General features: G+C 38.9%; 3 protein-coding genes across 3 annotated transcripts; all 3 read left to right on the top strand.

Annotated features, from left to right (window-relative positions):
• Positions 1-506: 506 nt before the first annotated feature.
• On the top strand, positions 507-5,176 carry LOC119559779 (esterase B1). Its single transcript, XM_037872858.1, has 6 exons — positions 507-651; positions 2,784-3,096; positions 3,556-3,706; positions 3,762-4,325; positions 4,389-4,558; positions 4,614-5,176. The coding sequence occupies exons 1-6, from the start codon at positions 605-607 to the stop codon at positions 5,085-5,087; spliced, it is 1,719 nt and encodes a 572-aa protein (XP_037728786.1). The 5' UTR covers positions 507-604; the 3' UTR covers positions 5,088-5,176.
• A 360-nt stretch (positions 5,177-5,536) lies between these two features.
• Positions 5,537-6,225, top strand: LOC119559795 (ubiquitin-conjugating enzyme E2-18 kDa). Its single transcript, XM_037872876.1, has one exon. It carries the CDS (start codon positions 5,714-5,716, stop codon positions 6,173-6,175), a length of 462 nt encoding a protein of 153 aa, XP_037728804.1. The 5' UTR covers positions 5,537-5,713; the 3' UTR covers positions 6,176-6,225.
• A 1,857-nt stretch (positions 6,226-8,082) lies between these two features.
• Positions 8,083-15,622, top strand: LOC119559778 (esterase B1). The gene is made up of 4 exons (XM_037872857.1): positions 8,083-8,537; positions 11,892-12,204; positions 13,589-14,476; positions 14,531-15,622. Exons 1-4 carry the CDS (start codon positions 8,491-8,493, stop codon positions 15,005-15,007), a joined length of 1,725 nt encoding a protein of 574 aa, XP_037728785.1. The 5' UTR covers positions 8,083-8,490; the 3' UTR covers positions 15,008-15,622.
• Positions 15,623-19,454: the final 3,832 nt, after the last annotated feature.

The raw sequence follows: 19,454 nt of genomic DNA, 5'->3' as shown, positions 1-19,454 counted from the left end.
GATACTTGGATACTTAAGATATATCAGCTAATAGTGTGGAATAATTGGTTAGCCTTTAAAACTTGTATGCTTTTCTATCTCGAAGATACTTAGCTAAGAGATTCAGATACTTGTTCTAGTTTGAAAAACTATGATTATATGTTTAATCCGGGTTGAACAAACATTTTTTTTGCAGTGCTGATTAATTATGCATTCGCTAGGACGCCCCTCGCCCATTTTCCACCCGACAGCCCACGCTCGATGATCGGTTGCTGCTATATCAGTTATTCTGTTTATCTCGGCTCCGCACTTGAAATACCATTTTTTGTATTCTTTTGTATATTTTATTCTCTCTCCACCGCTCTCGACGCTCTTCTTTTTCGCGTAATTTGTATTCTGATATTTGTGTTAATGTAGTATATTTTTTCTATAATTTTTGTTCACTTGTTTTCGCCTATTTTGCGCGCTTTTTTGCCGGACGCTCCGCCGCTGGAATTCGATGTGAAAAAGTATGTTTTTAATTTCAGTTTCGGTTTGGCGCTGGCGCGATACAGTCCGCAGCTCGTGGCCATATCTGTGTATAGCAAATCGATCGGATCGCGCCTGGTGAACTAGTCTATTCGATATGCACAAGAACCTCGGCTTTGTGGAGCGCCTGCGCTGGCGCCTCAAGTAAGTTTCGACGTTGACCTTAATGCCGGGAATTATTTATTAAATTATAGCTTATTAATGCCGGAGAGTGCTCTTCCTATACCTTCGCTTGCTGTTGTTGTGGGTGCCTTTGTTGTGGTTGGCTTTGTCAATTGTGGCGGTTCGAGTTTCGGGTTTTTTGTTTGCTCAGCTCTATTTGCCTTTTTTGTAGTAATTTCTGTTCTTCGCTGTCAGGCATGAGTAATTCTGTGGATGGTAGGAATTATTAATTTTAGCTTTCTAATTGAGGCAGCTTTGCAGCCGAGAGATTAGATTTCAGAGAATTACGCAATCGTTATGAATATAGGTAGGGTAAGGTCATCAGGGAACATCGATGAAGGCAGATACAAGATTATTTTACTGAACAATATTGCGAAATACAAATCGAACACAAAGCGATGAGCGGTTATATTTTTATCACTTATATCTTAAGACTCATTTTATCCTCCAAATCTTATAGGCAACAAAAATAATTTATTTACATAATTTTGCAAATCATTGTAGCCCATCAAAAGCGTTAACTGAAAAAGTTTTTACGTACTCTTTACGAAAAAGTTTTTGTTGAGGTAATAAAACTGTCACTTGTTACCATTAATCGATTGAAATCATAAATTTGTTTTTATTACTTAATCAGTATAACGTAAAAGATATTTTGTATTTATTATCACATAAGCCCGTAATATCAGGGCTTGCCATTAAATCGATATACAAAATCATTTTGTGTAAGCAAATGGGTCGAGCAGCTGGGTAACTGACTGCATAGTTCCACGATGGTAAGCATCTGTAAAATAAATACTGATTACTGCACCCTTAAATTTAAAAACCGAGTAGCATGTCAATAGATGATAACATTAATTAAATATTGACTTGAGCTTGCTGTGGATGCAATGATAATTATTATATTTTCAAAGTCATTCATACACTGGTTCGGTTCTTATCACGCATTAACCTTGATAATGAAGCCGATTGGCAAAAATAGTTTCAGTTTCAGCTCGATTCACGGCATTTCGCTTTAAATCTATGGCCAGTAATTGGAAAAATTAACATTTTATCACGATGACAGCTAAATAGGTGTGATTTCATTTTGTTGCCCCAATGTAATGCAATTAAAAGTCTGTGTAGGGCTCAGAATAATTACCAGCAATTTTTCATATTATCATCGTGATTAATATTTTATAGAATAAATACACACAACTCAATTAATTCCCAGCAAGTAATTTTATTTTAAAGTGTATTCTTAAACGTCAATAGACCTGACTGAACGATGCTCGGGACCTTTCTGATTAAAGGCATTTATTTTTAAAGTGAAATAAAATAATTAATTCTACTTAAGAGCCTGGCCTATGATAACAAGCTGACAGCTGCTGATAAGGCAGAATAATTGCCCATGCTCATTATATATTCACAAGATTATGCCTACACTTTCATGTTTATTAACAACAGTCCAAGAGGTAGTCTGCACTTTAACCTCAAATGATTTAAGGACAGAACTGGCTTTAATTTTTGAGTACCTACTGCTCCAATGGTCCCCAGCAGAAGCACAGGACTGTGTTAATCTATCACTGACAGACGTGCCTGGTTAGCAGGTGGACCACACGGTCGACTGAACCACCTAAACCTGGTACTCTGGCTGAGCCGGCAACTCTGGCTACGTGTGCACTCAACAAAACGCATTTATTGTCCGAAATTTATAGATTTCTTTCCATTAAAGTAAAGAATTTTCCGAAAAAATATTTTTATAACTAAGAACTAGAAATTAACTTAACTTTTAAATTTTACGGTGATGAAAAAGTAAATAATTTTTTTAGGGCTAAGAAAAATGTTCAATCTCTGCTATAATACTTTTCAAAACCTTAACCTAAAAACATTTTTCCAAGTGTTTTCCTCCAGCTGAGAAATGGATTGTAAAGTGTTGGGATGGTCTGGGGGATGCGATGTGATGAACAGCAGCAAAACAATTTAAATTTAATGCAATGCATGCAGTCTGCCCACTGGCATGTGGCTTTGAGAATGAATTAAAATAATTGACTTTGTGACAAAAATATCAAATTATCCGGGTGCTAGTCGAGCCCAATATTGTTATGCTAATTATATGTGCTATCGTGCAATTGCAGAACCATCGAGCATAAAGTCCAGCAGTATCGTCAGTCCACCAACGAGACCGTAGTTGCCGAGACGGAGTATGGAAAAGTGCGGGGTGTCAAGCGATTGTCGCTCTACGATGTGCCCTACTTCAGCTTCGAGGGTATCCCCTACGCCCAGCCGCCGGTGGGGGAGTTGCGGTTCAAGGCCCCGCAGAGGCCCACCCCCTGGGAGGGGGTTCGGGACTGCAGCCAGCCCAAGGATAAGGCCGTCCAGGTGCAATTCGTCATGGATAAGGTCGAGGGATCCGAGGACTGCCTCTACCTTAATGTTTATACCAACAATGTGAGTATGACGAAACCAAACCACGTCATTTTTCAATCACTAATTAGTAAGTGGGTACATATGTGCAAGGGTATAATGAATATCACTTTAAACAACGATTTCTCTGTCTTACAATTTATTGATTGATTGCCAATTCTTTTTTTTTATAATTTTTCACATTAATTGTAATTGTTGTGGTTGAAATAGGCATTTATAATGACTAATTTTAAAATTTATAAAAGCCCCAACTCTGCTAAATTATGATGCCACCTTTATTCAAGACAAAAGCAAATATTTTGTTGACAGATTAAAAAATTGAGATAAAAACTGTGTAATCTTTAGAGATACAATGTTCGCTCAAAGTTTAAAGGTAATTCTCTGCAATGGCTAAACAAAATTGTAAGCTTTGATTATAATCTCTATTTGAGAGAAAGAAGCCATTATGTTGACTAACTTTTTATAATTATTTGTCAATTTAAGGTGAAGCCCGATAAACCCCGTCCGGTTATGGTTTGGATCCACGGAGGTGGCTTTATCATTGGCGAGGCCAATCGGGAATGGTATGGCCCAGACTACTTTATGAAGGAAGATGTTGTCCTCGTCACCATTCAATATCGTCTCGGAGCCTTGGGTATGCTTCATATCTTATAGAAAATATTCTTACTAACTGTCTCATTCCAATACAGGTTTCATGAGTCTAAAGTCCCCGGAGCTAAATGTACCTGGAAACGCTGGCCTCAAGGATCAGGTGTTGGCCCTCAAGTGGATCAAGAATAATTGCGCTAGTTTCGGGGGAGATCCCAACTGCATCACCGTTTTCGGAGAAAGTGCAGGAGGTGCTTCGACTCATTACATGATGATAACCGAGCAGACCCAAGGACTATTCCATCGTGGTATCTTGCAGTCGGGCAGTGCCATTTGTCCTTGGTCCTACAATGGGGACATCACCCATAATCCCTACAGGATAGCCAAGCTGGTTGGCTACAAGGGCGAGGACAACGACAAGGATGTGCTGGAGTTCCTCCAGACTGTGAAGGCCAAAGATCTCATACGCGTCGAGGAAAATGTGCTGACCCTGGAGGATCGAATGAATAAGATTATGTTTGCCTTTGGGCCCTCTCTGGAACCATTCTCGACGCCCGAGTGCGTGATACCCAAGCCGCCAAAGGAGATGATGAAGACCGCCTGGAGCAACTCCATTCCCATGATGATAGGAAACACTTCCTACGAGGGACTACTGTGGGTGCCGGGTGAGTGGATTAAATCTTTTTCACTTGATTGAAGTTAGCTAAAATTTAAATTGTAATTCGCAGAGGTCAAGATGTTGCCACAGGTGGTGCAGCAAGTTGATGCTGGCACTCCTTTCATTCCCAGGGAACTGCTGGCCACGGAGCCCAGCAAAGAAAAGCTGGATTCGTGGAGTGTAAAGATCCGTGATGCTCATCGCACTGGAGCAGAAAGCAACCCCGACAATTACATGGATGTAAGTGATGTTTAAGAAATGTATCTCTTAATTATACATTTTCATATTTTTCCAGCTCTGTTCGATTTACTACTTCGTGTTTCCGGCCCTGCGGGTGGTCCACTCCCGTCACAACCATGCTGCTGGAGCCCCTGTATATTTCTACCGATTTGATTTCGACTCCGACGAGCTCATCTTCCCCTACCGCATTATGCGAATGGGTCGTGGTGTTAAGGGCGTGAGCCATGCAGACGATTTGGCCTACCAATTCACAAGTCTGCTGGCCCGTCGATTGCCCAAGGAAAGTCGCGAATACCGGAACATTGAGCGAACTGTGGGTATCTGGACCCAGTTTGCAGCCACGGGAAATCCCTATAGCGAGAAGATCAACGGAATGGACACTCTGACCATAGAGCCAGTTCGAAAATCGGACGAGGTCATCAAGTGCCTCAACATAAGTGATGACCTGAAGGTTATCGAACTGCCCGAGTGGTCCAAATTGAAAGCTTGGGAGAGCCTATATGATGACAACAAGGATTTATTGTTCTAGTGCGAACTGTACAGCTAAATAATTATATAGAAATTGTATATAGGACAAATGCTTTATAAAATATATTATACTATTTGCTTGTTCAAGAAGATTACTTTACTTGAATATTTACATAAATACGTTATAAATTACATTTGTTTGCTTGTTAGCATAACTAAAGACTACTGATGTAACTTGTTAACACGTTATGAAATAAATTTCTTTTCATATCTAAAGATTACGTGTGTTCTCAAGAATATATAGTTCATGGCCGAAAGCCTTAGCAACTATGGCCGATTCCTCCCTGTACCTTAAGTTTAAAACTTTTGGCAACAGAGTACAATAAATAATATAGTTCATGTTTCCAATTCCAAAAATCCTGTGGCAACCATATATATTTTTCATATATTTCATTTTAAAAGCCATGAAAAGGATACTCTTTTGACTTGGATCAACTCTTTTCAGATTTATGATAGTTCTACTTCCCATTTATATGTAAGCCAGAGTTCAACAGAAACTCTCGACATTGTTGTCAGCCTTCAATAAAACAATAGGAAAATTATTTTATTTAGACTTTTATAAATTATAACGTTTTTTTTCGAGACGCAGGGAAAGCACAGGAAAGGAACTCCGATCGCATTTATAGAATGGCTGCCACTCGTCGTCTGACCCGGGAGCTCTCCGATCTGGTCGAGGCCAAGATGAGCACTCTGCGGAACATCGAGAGCAGCGACGAGTCCCTGCTGTTGTGGACGGGTCTGTTGGTTCCGGAGAAGGCGCCGTACAACAAGGGCGCCTTCCGCATCGAAATCAACTTCCCACCACAGTATCCCTTCATGCCCCCGAAGATCCTTTTCAAGACGAAAATCTACCACCCGAATGTGGACGAGAAGGGTGAGGTGTGCCTGCCGATCATCAGTACGGACAACTGGAAGCCCACGACGCGCACGGAGCAGGTCCTCCAGGCCCTGATAGCCATTGTCCACGACCCGGAACCGGAGCACCCGCTCCGTTCTGACCTGGCGGAGGAGTTCGTAAAGGAGCACAAGAAGTTCATGAAGACCGCCGAGGAGTTCACCAAGAAGAATGCGGAGAAGCGACCGGAGTAAGGTCAGCCAGCAGTTTACTTTATTTGTATATCAAAATTAAACAATGTTTAGGCCATGAATACCAAACTCGCACCTTGTCCTTTTCTTTAAGAACGTTAAAATAGCCACTTCTTGTAATTAAGAAGACTGGCTTTTAATGCCTTTCTAACTATATTTTGATTATTATGATAGTAAGGGTACAATTAAAATCTCTTGATAAATGTGTTCCCAATTCAAATTGTTAGAAAATTATTTTTTCTCATATTGCCTAATCATTTTTACGTTAATGAAAAGGAATAATATTGAGAATTTAACAATGCTCTTTAATGAAACCATAGCTGATATAATTATCATTTTTCTTATCGAAACAGAGCCTGGAGTGTTTCAGGGCGGTTAAGTAATTTATGGACTCAAGTGACTTGCATTGCTCAGTCCTTGTTGTTTATTGCATAATTTATGGCCAGAACTGGGAGAAGGGACAGGTTAGCACTGCAGTGTGTCCGAAGCTTTTGGAAACAATAGTTAAATGTCTCTTACCCAATTGACCAAACCCTCCGAGTGCTGAAAATAATATAGAATATTTATTAAAACATAGGTACGGTCGAGATGAGGTGATTTCAATAAGTTAGCCGCTAAACAAGATCAAAGCGGCGTCAACTCTCGCTGACTTTAATTGACCAATTAAGTTTTGAATAAAATTTGTCATATAAAAATGAGAAACTGTTTCTACCATGCATAGTAAAAAGTCATCAGTTAACTTATCACATGAAAGTAAACTTGATTCATGCACGTCAGTTTGCGCGGCTAAGTGGGGGGAATTTGCGCGGTAAGTCTATATAATATTCTATAATTACGCGAACTACATGTTACTGGTGTTTCCTCTCGGGAAAACTAGCTCAATTTTCTGGGAGTACTTTTGTTTGATGGTCAGTAATGTTCCTATATAGGTTTCATGTAGTACCTTTGTTCTACAATTCGAGCCATCGATGATATTCCCATTTACTTCGGTAATTGCATAATATTCATTTTTCATGGTCATGTCTAAGGGCAATATAATTGTATTTAACAGCACTTAATAAAATTACCGGAATAATAAGGTAATGCGGAAAACTGGTTTATTATTATTCACCGTGGAAAAACATATGTATAAATTAGTACAAATAAATGCATTTTGTAAGGTCAGGCAAACTTTGTTTCAAGTTTTTAATTTTGTTGTAAAATAAAAATTTAAAAAAATTCTAGCTAACATGTTTTTTTTTTGTTTTCAAACATTATTTAATTAAAAAAAAAACAAATATTAAAAAATATATAAATTCATTTGCAATGTTGATCATTTATAAATTTGCTTTACAATCTGGTCTAATTACTAAACCCCCGACGAAAAGCATCGCTGTCATATATAAGCATTAAATATTTTGAAAACTTAGAACTTATGATGGGGGAAATTTAAATAAAGTAAATAAATAAATTGTAAGTTTCGACTTATTTTTCACTCTGGGGAATGATCGGTAATAATCTTTTATTGATTTATAATTAGAGCCGCACTTGATGTAATCCCTTGATAATTCCCAGGCTAGGAATGCCCAAACTCCGCCTACAAAGAGCAATAACATTAGCAATAATTGCGGGGGGCTGATAGCCGAATAGCGGCGCATGCTATAAACAATAAACAAAGCGGGAGCAACAAAAACGATAACGCCTAAACAAAACAACGGCGCCCAGAACGGCCAGCAAGCGGACTCACTCGAGCACACCGAATGCCCAAGGCACTTGAGTGCACAGCCAAGCTAGAATATCACTCATACGACCCCGTGGCCAGCGCGGAATGGGCAAGCGAGTGGAAAAATCATCATCGACACGCTGCCCTTGTTTGTGTGTGCGAGTCGAACGTCGGCGGGCAGTAAACTTAGCCGGCGCTTACTTTAAATGCTCAGTTGCCGAGCGGACCCTGAGTAAAGCGCAACGCCAGCCTTAGATTCTCAGGCTGGAAACCAGTGACATTCCCGTCCCACGATCCGGTGCCTTTTCAATTACTCCGCATCCGTGAAATCAAAGCAGTTACTGTGCAGTGGCGGCAACAAGTGATGTGACATTGGGCTTTGTGGAGCGAATAGTGAATACAAAACGAAAATATTTCCAACAGGAAAACAAAACGAAACTTTAAGGGCCGGCAGCTCTCGTTACGCATTCGCCCCGTTGTCCAGTCGATTTTATAGATTTTCCGTGTGTGCCGCCCGCGTTTATTTTCACTGGGATTTCGACCAGCTTGCCAATTGTGTTCTGTGTATTTAATAGTTTCACATATATTGTGGCCGTTGGCGTGAGACCGCAGCAGGATGTCATTTGATATAGCCGTGGCCGATCAGATGCGGATTGCACTAAAGTAAGTCTCACAATTCACTTTAAGTCAAATCAAACAACATTGTTTTCAAGTATGTATTTGGCAAACTATCATAAATATTTGAAAAAATTGTAAAAAACAAATTTCCTTTATCGAAACAGGAAGCCTACAAATGTATAAACTCATAATATATTTTTAAAATCCATAAAAAAATGTTATGTGACGCGCTTCTTTTTCACATAAAATAAAAGTTTATGAAATAACAACTAGAAATTTTTATGAATTTGTATTTAAAAGGCATTTTCATTATAAACACGTTGTGGTTAAAAAGATCGAGGCGATAGCCTATAAACTTTAATATTTGGTTCCTAATTTGAATATATTTTAATTTACTTGCTGATTGTGAACATCTGGTATTCATTTTAGAATCACTTATGCGATAAACATATTTCCCTTTTTTATTTTTCCTGTGCATTTCGGCAACATACATTTTGCCGGCGTTGAGTCTAGTTAATCCGTCAATCAATAAGGTCAATTAAGTGGTTCCACACTCTTTTCTGCTATACATAAAAGCCCAGTTGCCATGACCATACGATGCGCGAGTTGAGAAGACCTGATAAGAGAAGTCCGGCCCGCCGAGCCTCATTTCTTATCAGAGATTACAGGCTGCTGTGGCAGAGACCCGAATCCGGTTCACCGTTTGGGTCTTATTAATAGTCATAAAGCCGTCGATAAGGTCTCGTTTCTGCATCCGCATCATCGGCATTGGCGATAGCCGAATAAAAGCGTCATCAAAACGAAGTCTCGTCAAAAGTTTGTAAATAAAGTTTGTCAAATGATCCGCAGACATCTGCTGTGAACCTTGTACCTTCTCGGCATTACACATCATTTTAAAAAATCAAAGTCGGGGCTCTTGAGTGCGAAAATGTTCACGCGAATTATGTCGAAGCAAGCCATGTACAATTGATAACGTACAACTTATTGGTGCTCCTGTTCGAGCCAATTATCAATTATCGGTATCGACATATAGACTGATAAGATTTTAAACTACCCAGGCTTACCAAGGTGAGTCAGTGAAGAGATTACTAGACCTTTCCGCGATCCTCTTATATAAATCACTTTCGGGCAGCCGAATCAGCTGCGGTATTTGCAAATATAATTACATTTTTGTTTAGTCACATGACTTTTTTTTTGGTGACAACTACAAAAAGTATTTAATAAGAATCACGTTTAGCAAATGTCAAGGCAATTACCTAAGTTGCAGCCTCAGCGAAAAAGTTTTAACTTGGCCAAAGCAAAGAAGTCGGAGAAAAAAAAGGCAGTTAAAAAGTTAAACGAAGAAGTCAAGCAAGGTAAACAAGAAGTGAAGAAGTTCAATGGACGAATGCAAATTATTCGACTTTTAAACAACAAACTTAAGCTTTTACTTACTCCGTTTACTATCATTCAACATTTTCTTGCCTTAAGTGGCTTAATTTCTTTCCCACACTTCAAATATATTTTTAAGTTTGAATAGGAGTTGAAATCAATTTCAGTTTAATTACACAATGACTTGCAGTTGTATATTTATCTTAAATGTTTTTTCATCCGCCAGCAATCCTTACGTTTATGAGTACTGAACTGGAAATAGCTGTAAATATTTTTCTATCGCCTTTTATCAAGAGCTCAAATTGTTTTTGAGGAGCAATACGAAGAAAAAAATAAATAAAACGAGGTTGATCAAAAATCAACGGCCATTTATAACTTTCAGCATGGCTTTACACACGAATGCATGAATTTGATAGATGGAAAATATGGAACATTATGCTGTCTTTATTTTTCTTTTGGGGGAAAATAATATTGAATACTGAATGCACTCAAGCAAAATGCCATTGACCCGCATGCAAAGCTTTGATGCATGGCAATATTGATTGATTTTGGGAAATTTTCCATTTTCATTTCCATTTCACATCCTCTCATACGTATTTTAATTTGTAAATATTTTGAGTTGCCAGTAGCACAGTTTATTTTTCTAAAAAATACAGAAAATAAAACACACACATGCAATTATGTTTGAAATGGAATCGAATTCGGGTTTCTTAATCTGTTAATATTGATTCCGAAACCATTTCTCTCCGGCCAATTTACAGTCCATGAGAGAGCAGATTATTTATTCTCATTGCGGATATGGAATACCATATACTAGGTGATATTAATTGAATTCTGCCTCCACTAATTGGAAACTAGAAACAAGTTCTCATGCTTGAACTCTACGTTATTCAACAACTGGATCTTAGGGCCCGGCCTCGACTGCCATCTTGCAATTAGCACTTGATCTCTAATAGATCTGATTGCCTCTGGAAATAGTATTTTTACTGGAATTTCCTCAAGGCTGCCGCTGCAAAATCAGAAGTAGACGCTGGGCAGCTGTTAATTAATTCTTGCCTCTGTTTACTACTCGTAGACCCGTTTGCTCTCTTGATTTGTGATCGCCGTACTTGACTTTCGTCTGGGCCAGGCATTCCGTCTTCTTTATTTTATTTCACTACACGGGCATAGACATTTATGAGTTCTTCTATATTGAGGCAGCGTATGGCGGTCTGTTGTGGATCGGCTCACGCGTCGTTTAGAGCGCACGTTCCTAAATGGAAACGCACTTGAAATTTAAATGGGCCGCGCCCCCATCGATATAGGGTATTTCCGATGATATATTATAGCTTGCCCATTGAAATTCAATCTGGGAGCTTCGGTTTTCTGGACAGGCTAGTTGCCGAAGGCAATTCTGGTGTTTCTAGGTAACATAAAAAAGTCGCTGTGGATATTATTTTAAGGACATTTTTAAAGTGAACGCCTCGAAAACGGGCAGGCCTTTTTAATTTTTTTTTTGTTTCAAAAATTAAAATAATTTTCAGATTACAGGTACATATAAAAGTATTTATTTTATGTCAATATTGTCAGCATTTTATAGACAAATTTGTAATAACGAGATATATTATATTTTCTAAAATATAATATATGGTTGTTATCCCAAGCTGCCTTTTTTTTAAATCCTTAAAATGTGTTAAGCAATTCCTTTCTACAAACACCGATGTAGTTTTTGTGGTGATCTGAGCTCCTCTCATTAAATTACTATGTATTTGTTTTTCTTTCATATATTTTCGGGCTTAGAGGGTATAAAACACTTCATCACTTCACACTGACATTCTATTTTCACTATTGGCTATTTATATTTTATTTTGTTTACGCGCTAATTGAAAATTCGCAAAAAAATACTAGAAACGAGCCGTCAAGCGTTTGTTTACAAACAAAATCGAAAGCGAACTGCCAAACACTCCGAGGTGTCTCTGCTATTGCAAAGTGTTTCTGAACTGCCGCCTTTGATTTAATTAAATTTATTTGTATATGTTTTTTTTGCAGCTATGTCAAGTTCAAGACCAACCAGCAGCGTCTGCGCAGCAGCGACAAGGTCATCGCCGATACGATCTACGGAAAGGTGAAAGGGGTGAAATGGCAGTCGATCTACGGCAACAACTACTACAGCTTTGAGGGCATCCCATTCGCCAAGCCCCCTGTGGGCGATCTCCGGTTCAAGGCCCCTGTGGAGCCCGACCCCTGGACAGAGGTCAAGCGATGCACCCAGGTGCGATCAAAGCCCTGCCAGGTGAACATCGTGCTGAAACAGGTGCAAGGCAGCGAGGACTGTTTGTACCTCAATGTCTACACCAGGGAGGTGAGTCACCCTTTTTTTAAAGGGTTTCATAATTATACCCGTTACTCGTAGAGTAAAGTAGATATAAAGTAGATATATTCTTGATCAGGATCACTAGCCGAGTCGATCTAGCCATGTCCGTCTGTCCGTCTGTCCGTCTGTCTGTCTGTCTGTCCGGATGAACGCTGAGATCTCGGAAACTATAAGAGCTAGGCTATTGAGATTTGGCGTGCAAATTCCTGAGCTTCTTACGCAAGTTTGTTTCAGCAGAGTGCCACGCCCACTCTAACGCCCACAAGCCGCCCAAAACCGTGGCTCCTACAGTTTTGGTGCTAGAATGAAAATTTAAACTGAAGTGTATTGTTCTCATCAATACCTATCGACACCTGACCCAAAAAAAGTTTGCCACGCCTACTGTAACGCTCACAAGCCACCCACAAACTTCAAAAATTCGTAAGTATGTACGCGGATATCTCGGAAAATATCAAGGATATAGAAATGGGATTTCAGATTTAGATTCCGTAGGCTTGAGCGCAGCGCAAGTTTGTTACGCGAATATGCCACGCCCACTTTAACGCCCACAAACCGGCCAAGCCTGTGGCGCCCACAATTTTCATGCTAGATAAAAAAGTTTAACTGAAATGTATTGGTCTCGTCAGTACCTATCGATTGATCCAAAAAAATTTGCCACGCCCACTCTAACGCCCACATCGCTTAAATCTGTCTACCGCCGGTAGGTGGCGCATTTCAATCTCGCTTTGCTGCTTGCATATCTCCATTTTCCTTTGGTCCCTTTAGCTGAGTAACGGGTATCTGATAGTCGAGGTACTCGACTATAGCGCTCTTCCTTGTTTTGATTAACTTTGCGTTGTATTAAACACTTTTAGAATTTCCAATATTAAAGTTTTTGCTTACATATCCCAATACTTTTAAAAATTGGTCGAACTTTTTAATATATAAATATACACGTTACAAATAGCACTTTCTTGTAAAAAAAGCATAAAGGGAGTTTAAAAAAATCCATTCACGTGAAAGCAATAAGAAATAATCAACCAAAGGTAGATAAAGTGCCTACATCTCATCAATATACTATTACTTTTTGTAATAATATATTTGCCTAATTATATGAAACTTGAAAATTTAAAGCAAGTCGCTTTGTCTTGAAAACCTGTATGATTAAAACCAAGAGTGCCAATTATAAAATAGACTTCTGATATCAGCTTGGTTTATCAAGTATTTTTCCATTATTTTACGACCAATAGATAACAACGTAAGAGGCCTTATGACAATGAATTTTTACTCTTTTAGTTTTACTCACTTACTTTACTGTTAATTAAAAAAATATATTATTTTTTTGTTCAGTAGTTCAGATTGTATTTTCATTTACTTGTATTCTTCCCCTTAGTTGCATCCCCACCGACCCTTGCCGGTTCTGGTTTGGATTTATGGCGGTGGCTTTCAAATGGGCGAAGCCTCGCGGGATCTGTACAGTCCGGATTACATAATGATGGAACATGTGGTTCTGGTGGTCATATCATATCGTCTCGGAGCCCTCGGATTTCTCAGTCTTGAAGACAAAGAACTGGATGTTCCTGGAAATGCAGGACTCAAGGATCAGGTGATGGCTTTGCGGTGGGTGAAGCGAAATTGCCAGTTCTTTGGTGGCGATCCGGAGAACATAACCGTTTTTGGTGAGAGTGCCGGAGGGGCCTCCACCCATTATATGATGCTGACGGATCAGACAAAAGGACTCTTCCACAAGACTGTTATCATGTCGGGATCGGCTTTGGCCCCCTGGGCTCAGACCCCCACTCATGTAAATTGGCCTTATCGATTGGCCCAGGCCACGGGGTATGCAGGGGAACCAAACGATAAGGAGATATTTGCTCATCTCAAGAGATGCAAGGCCAGCACTATGCTGAAGGTGGCCGAGGATATTATCACCATGGAGGAGCGCCACCAGCGGCTGGCCATGTTCAGCTTTGGCCCCACCATCGAACCCTATGAGACCCCGCATTGTGTGGTCCCCAAGTCACCTCTGGAGATGATGCGCGACTGCTGGGGCAACAGCATTCCCATGGTCATCGGTGGCAATTCCTTCGAAGGCCTTCTCATGTTCCCCGAGGTGAACAAGTGGCCGGAGTTGCTTTGCAAACTGGGTGACTGCGAAAACCTGGCGCCACTGGATGCCCAGGTAAATGAAGAGCAGAGAAAAGCATTCGGGAAGCAAGTACGGGAGCTGTACTTTGGCGATGGGATTCCTGGGAGAAAGACCATATTGGAGTACAGTGATGTAAGTTGGGAAAAATAACTTTTAGCTTTTATTAATCAATTTTCCATTCTACAGCTCTTCTCGTACAAATATTTCTGGCACGGCATCCAGAGGACTTTGCTCTCTCGAGCTCATCACGCTCCATTGGCCCCCACGTTCCTGTACCGATTTGACTTCGATTCGAAGCACTTCAATATCATGCGAATTATAACCTGCGGTCGCAAGGTGCGAGGTACTTGTCACGGGGATGATCTGTCGTATTTGTTCTACAATGCGGCGGCCAAGAAGCTGAAACGCCGAACGGCTGAGTTCAAAACGATAAAGCGGCTGGTCTCCATGATCGTTCAGTTTGCCATTTCCGGGGATCCCAATATCCCGATGGTCTCCCAAGATGAGAAGGAACAGCCCCAGGGGGCGTGGTTGCCCATTTCGCGGGAGGATAAAGTGTTTAAGTGCCTGAATATATCGCACGATGTGCATGTGATTGATTTGCCAGAGGCGGAAAAGCTGCGACTTTGGGACAGCATCTATGTTAGAGAACTTCTGTACTGAGAGGGCCACCCACCTGCCTACGACCAACACTCCCCATCGCAATACCATTTACCCATAGCAATACATACTTAGCCTTAGATATAGCCCCTAAGCTGGCCCTGAAGTGGCCTTAAAAGCACATCTAATGTACACATGTAAATAGCGATTTTTTAAAGCTTAGCTGTAAGAGTAAATACAAAAAATGTATACACAAACACGAGTGGGTAAATATTTTGTTACCATGAAAATTGGCCACCAAGCTTCAAGCTGCAAGCCGAGGGAAATTAATTTTGCAATTCGCATTAAAATGTTGAGAAACTTTTTAGTTAAGAAAAATAATCATAAATCGATTTTATGTTAATATGTGCGTTATATCTTCCTGTCCAAGAAAATATGAAATGAATTTGAAGTTAAGTGGTTTGACCTGTTCTTCGTTGCTAATTCACTATCCAAATATGTATCGTCTTGAGCAAAATATTATAAAACCTTATTATTACCATTTTAAATGAAACACACTCAATTAGCTATCTTATTAACAAAAAATTGCCATATCTCACCACATTTTGTTTCAATCTAAAATTGGAAATTTTAGCAATTGCGTTATGACACTTCAATACAGTAGCTCTTTAAGTTTTATGATTACAATTATTTAATTTTGGGCTGGCTCTTGAGATATTTTAAATTTAAAATTCCTTCGTATATACACAAAGAAAACTAGCAAAAGTTTTAGATGCAAAAGCAACTGAAAAATGCTACATACAAGTGTTGTTTTAAAGTGCTTTTTATAACGTATTATTATACTTATTAAAATAGTTTAAGCCTGTTTTTGCATTTAAAACGTTGCATTTTACCTTAAAAGTACGAATTTTAGAAGAGAAAATAAAGTATATAGAGGCTACTTTTAAATTTGTGGTTACAAAAATGAACGAAAAGCCCAAATTTGCCAACAGAAACATTGATCTGGTTGGATGTGTGAGTGACACAATCACGCCTGCCTTTGTGTCGGTTAAGTCCATGCGTGAGCCTCCCATAAAGTATGCAACATGTTATGATATTAAAAATACTTAAACGCTCAAACATGACAATATTAACACCTGCACAGAAACGAAGCCACACACGCATACATATGATAGCTGTCAGGTGACAAAAGCCGCGCACACCTGTCCTCATGTATATATGTATGAATATATTTATACTTGTGTGTACCCTGTTTATAACCCACCCATTAAAAAATTATATGTTTGTGTTTGTGTCTATGACTACTTCAAAGGTCGCTTAAAACACAATACACACAAATACACCGCCAAAACGTTAGCCTCTGAACCTTTCACATTGCACACCACCACCCACCCATTAATTGTAATTAAAAACTTACACGTGCTTCAAATTTACTGAGCTCGGTTGCGCTGACTTCCGTTGACCTTTGCCCAACAACAGGATTTTTTGGCATTTTGTTTATGTTGTAATATTGTAATAATAATGTACAGGTGCTTAGCAAATTGGGTGGAACTTTCGGGCCATCTTTTTGGGATGCCTACATTTTCAGATGAAATTTTTGCGGCTGCCGCGAAGTATGCAATGTTTTTGGATGGCTTCATTTTGATGGTAAAGATTTAGGGGATTATTTTGGTTTTTATGGGCACACATGCACAATAAGTATTTCATCAGACATGTAAGCATTTGTTTAAAAAACGGAAAACTTTACTTGAATTCTCCACGCGCTGAATCTTAGCAGATTAAAATACATTTTTTTATTTGGTCGCCACGAAGAACTTTGGTATCGCCAGAATCAATACCTATTAAAGGCGATTTCTTTCAAAGAGCTATCCCATTTCATTTAGTCCCCCAATTCAAGCCAGACGTGTGAGCCCTTAAGTGTGTCAGAAGTCTTCGTTCGAGTTTTTAAAATCACAGACAATAGGTTTGTGTCACGTGCAGAACCGAAGAACGGGAATGGTGCTTTGATGGCTCTGGGAAATACTCAACGCCGGGACAAGGACCTTCCCCAATTATCCTTGCACAAGGAAAACAAAAACAAGAGCGCATGTTAACCGTGCGCTGTAATCAAGTCACGAAATGGCATGGAAAAGTCACGCGAACTGCCGGAAAATTATGACTTCGCCGGGGCGGAAAAGGGGACCCTGATGAGGGGGCGTGGCAGAGGGTCCACTTTGATTTGATTCGCCTTTGAAAAATTCATGAGGCAATTGGTGCGCGGCGCGAAATGCTCATGATTATCATGTGCGACTTGAACCGCTGAGCTGGCACGTTGTTTCGACTCAACTCCTGGACATTTGATATTCCATTTACATTTTCTTAACCGAATTTGTGGCGGGAAAACACGAAATCGAAAGTGAGGAGGTTACCAGAAATGAATTTTTAATTCATCGGAATTTGAACTTTCGGTAAAAACATTTACTCACTGACCCAATTTTCTGTTCGAAATGATGAGCCATAAAATGATCTTACCAAAACACACAAGAAAAAATTATTACAAAGAAAGTCACATTTTCGTAGTAACAATATATTTTAATATCATACTAAAATTTAAATAATCTATTCTCACCACTTGTTAAATTTATAAAATACATAAAGAATTTTAAAACGTTATTATAGGAACTGTTGACCGTTTCAAAGATTTGAAAATTAAATAAAATTAATTTATTCAGAATAGATTGAAATAATATTAAAAAATAAAATCAAGGATAAGTAGATTTTATATTTTATATTATTTTTGTTTTGGTGTATTTTCCAACACTATATTATAAACATTGAAATCAGTCTTTATAGAGAAAAATCGCTAAGCAACATATGGCCAACGTAAGCCCACGAAAAAAATATTTTGAAAACAGAATACTGAAAACAAACTTTTATATTACTAATACTTTTTCAGTTGCTGCTGATTGCGATCATTTTGGTTTAATTAAAATCATTTAAAATCTAACAATGTGCGACAATGTGACGGCCTGACAATGCCAGAAATAGTCGTTGCCGAGTTGCACAAAAAACGACAACTTTATTTAAATTGATTTAAATGAATTAGAGAACCATTCGTACAAATAGCGAAAAAACGTGCCGACCGCAGAGCACGAGATCGTTCCCAGAGAGATATATCACTCGAGCTACGAGAGAGAACTTTAATCCATATAGCGAAATAGAAATATAGAAGCCAAGTAGTTCTGATTGAAAAGCTCAACGAGCGATAAACGCATGGCAACATAGCGCCAAAAGTCACGAGAGTTTATATTACCCCCCAGCCAAGGTTATTTATTTAGCATATCATAAATGTAAACAAATCTGTCGGCTGCCTATATAAGCATGCACAGAAAAAAATGACAAACTCTCATTAATGTTGTTTGTAAAACTATGCCTAAACCGTAAAGCAGTGGAAATAATTTTTTAGTTTATAAAACATAAAATACTGTTAAAAAAATTAAACTTTTTTGTATATCTATGCATTTCAGTACATTACTCATGGTTCATAAGAATGTATACTGGCATTTCCTTTTGTTCCTACAGATGTTTTTAGGTGAGTTTGATTTTGGGATATATTTAGTTTTGAGGTCTCTGCAAAGACTTGACACTTCCGTTTGGGTCACAAAACCATATCCTATAAATTCCATATAATATAATGACTAATTTGTCAAAAATGTCTTTTTGAAAAAGCAGGAAAACATTTCCGCTTATCGGGCTGATTGCTACCATGATATGGTAAAAACAGATATGTTTTGCATAATATGCAATGTTTTGTTTTTATTCCTTACCCCTTTTTTTAGTTAAAAAAGAAAAAATTATTTTCCTTTAAAAAAATATGATTGAACTTTCTATTTTTTGTCTGACGATATTTTGGTGGAAACTAGCATACATTTTAAGTATTTTAATTTCATTTTTCTATAACAGGTTTATAAAAACTTAAGTTTATAGCTCTTTATCTGAATTACAATTTTTTTTTTCTTTCTCAGATATTTTTTCCGGTGTATAAATACACATATGCTCGTTTAATCCATCCCATAATTTGATTAGGTGTAATCTTCGCTGATTCCAGTCTGTGGCGGTTGCGTGTCTGAACTGAGAACTAGAACTGACCATAACTAGAGGCAATTACTTGGGGCAGACCAAATCGAAAAACACAATAGTGCGAATCAAAATCAGTTCATCAGTTAAAAGCTTGGGCCTGAAAAGCTGCCCAGTAGTGCTTGTTTTGGGTTAACTTTGGCCTGGAAAACAGCTTTTGCAGCAACAGGAGGCGGATCCTTCAGTCAGCTGTGTTCGTCCTGCCCTCTTTTATTTTGTTTTCCTCACGTGGCTTTGTTTACTTTGCCTCTAGTGGCAACAATGAAAACAACAAGAGTGTGCCTGGTTGCTAATGAATGACTTTATTCGAGGAAATTTGTGCTTCCCGGGGTACATTTTAATTGGGGGAAGGGTGACCATTAGAATGAAGTAACCACCTAAAGCTCTGCAGAAT

Source organism: Drosophila subpulchrella, unplaced genomic scaffold, assembly GCF_014743375.2.
Source record: "Drosophila subpulchrella strain 33 F10 #4 breed RU33 unplaced genomic scaffold, RU_Dsub_v1.1 Primary Assembly Seq354, whole genome shotgun sequence".
Lineage (NCBI taxonomy): Eukaryota > Metazoa > Arthropoda > Insecta > Diptera > Drosophilidae > Drosophila > Drosophila subpulchrella.
The sequence above is the reverse complement of the archived record's forward strand: the minus strand, read 5'-3'. Positions and strand labels throughout refer to the sequence as shown.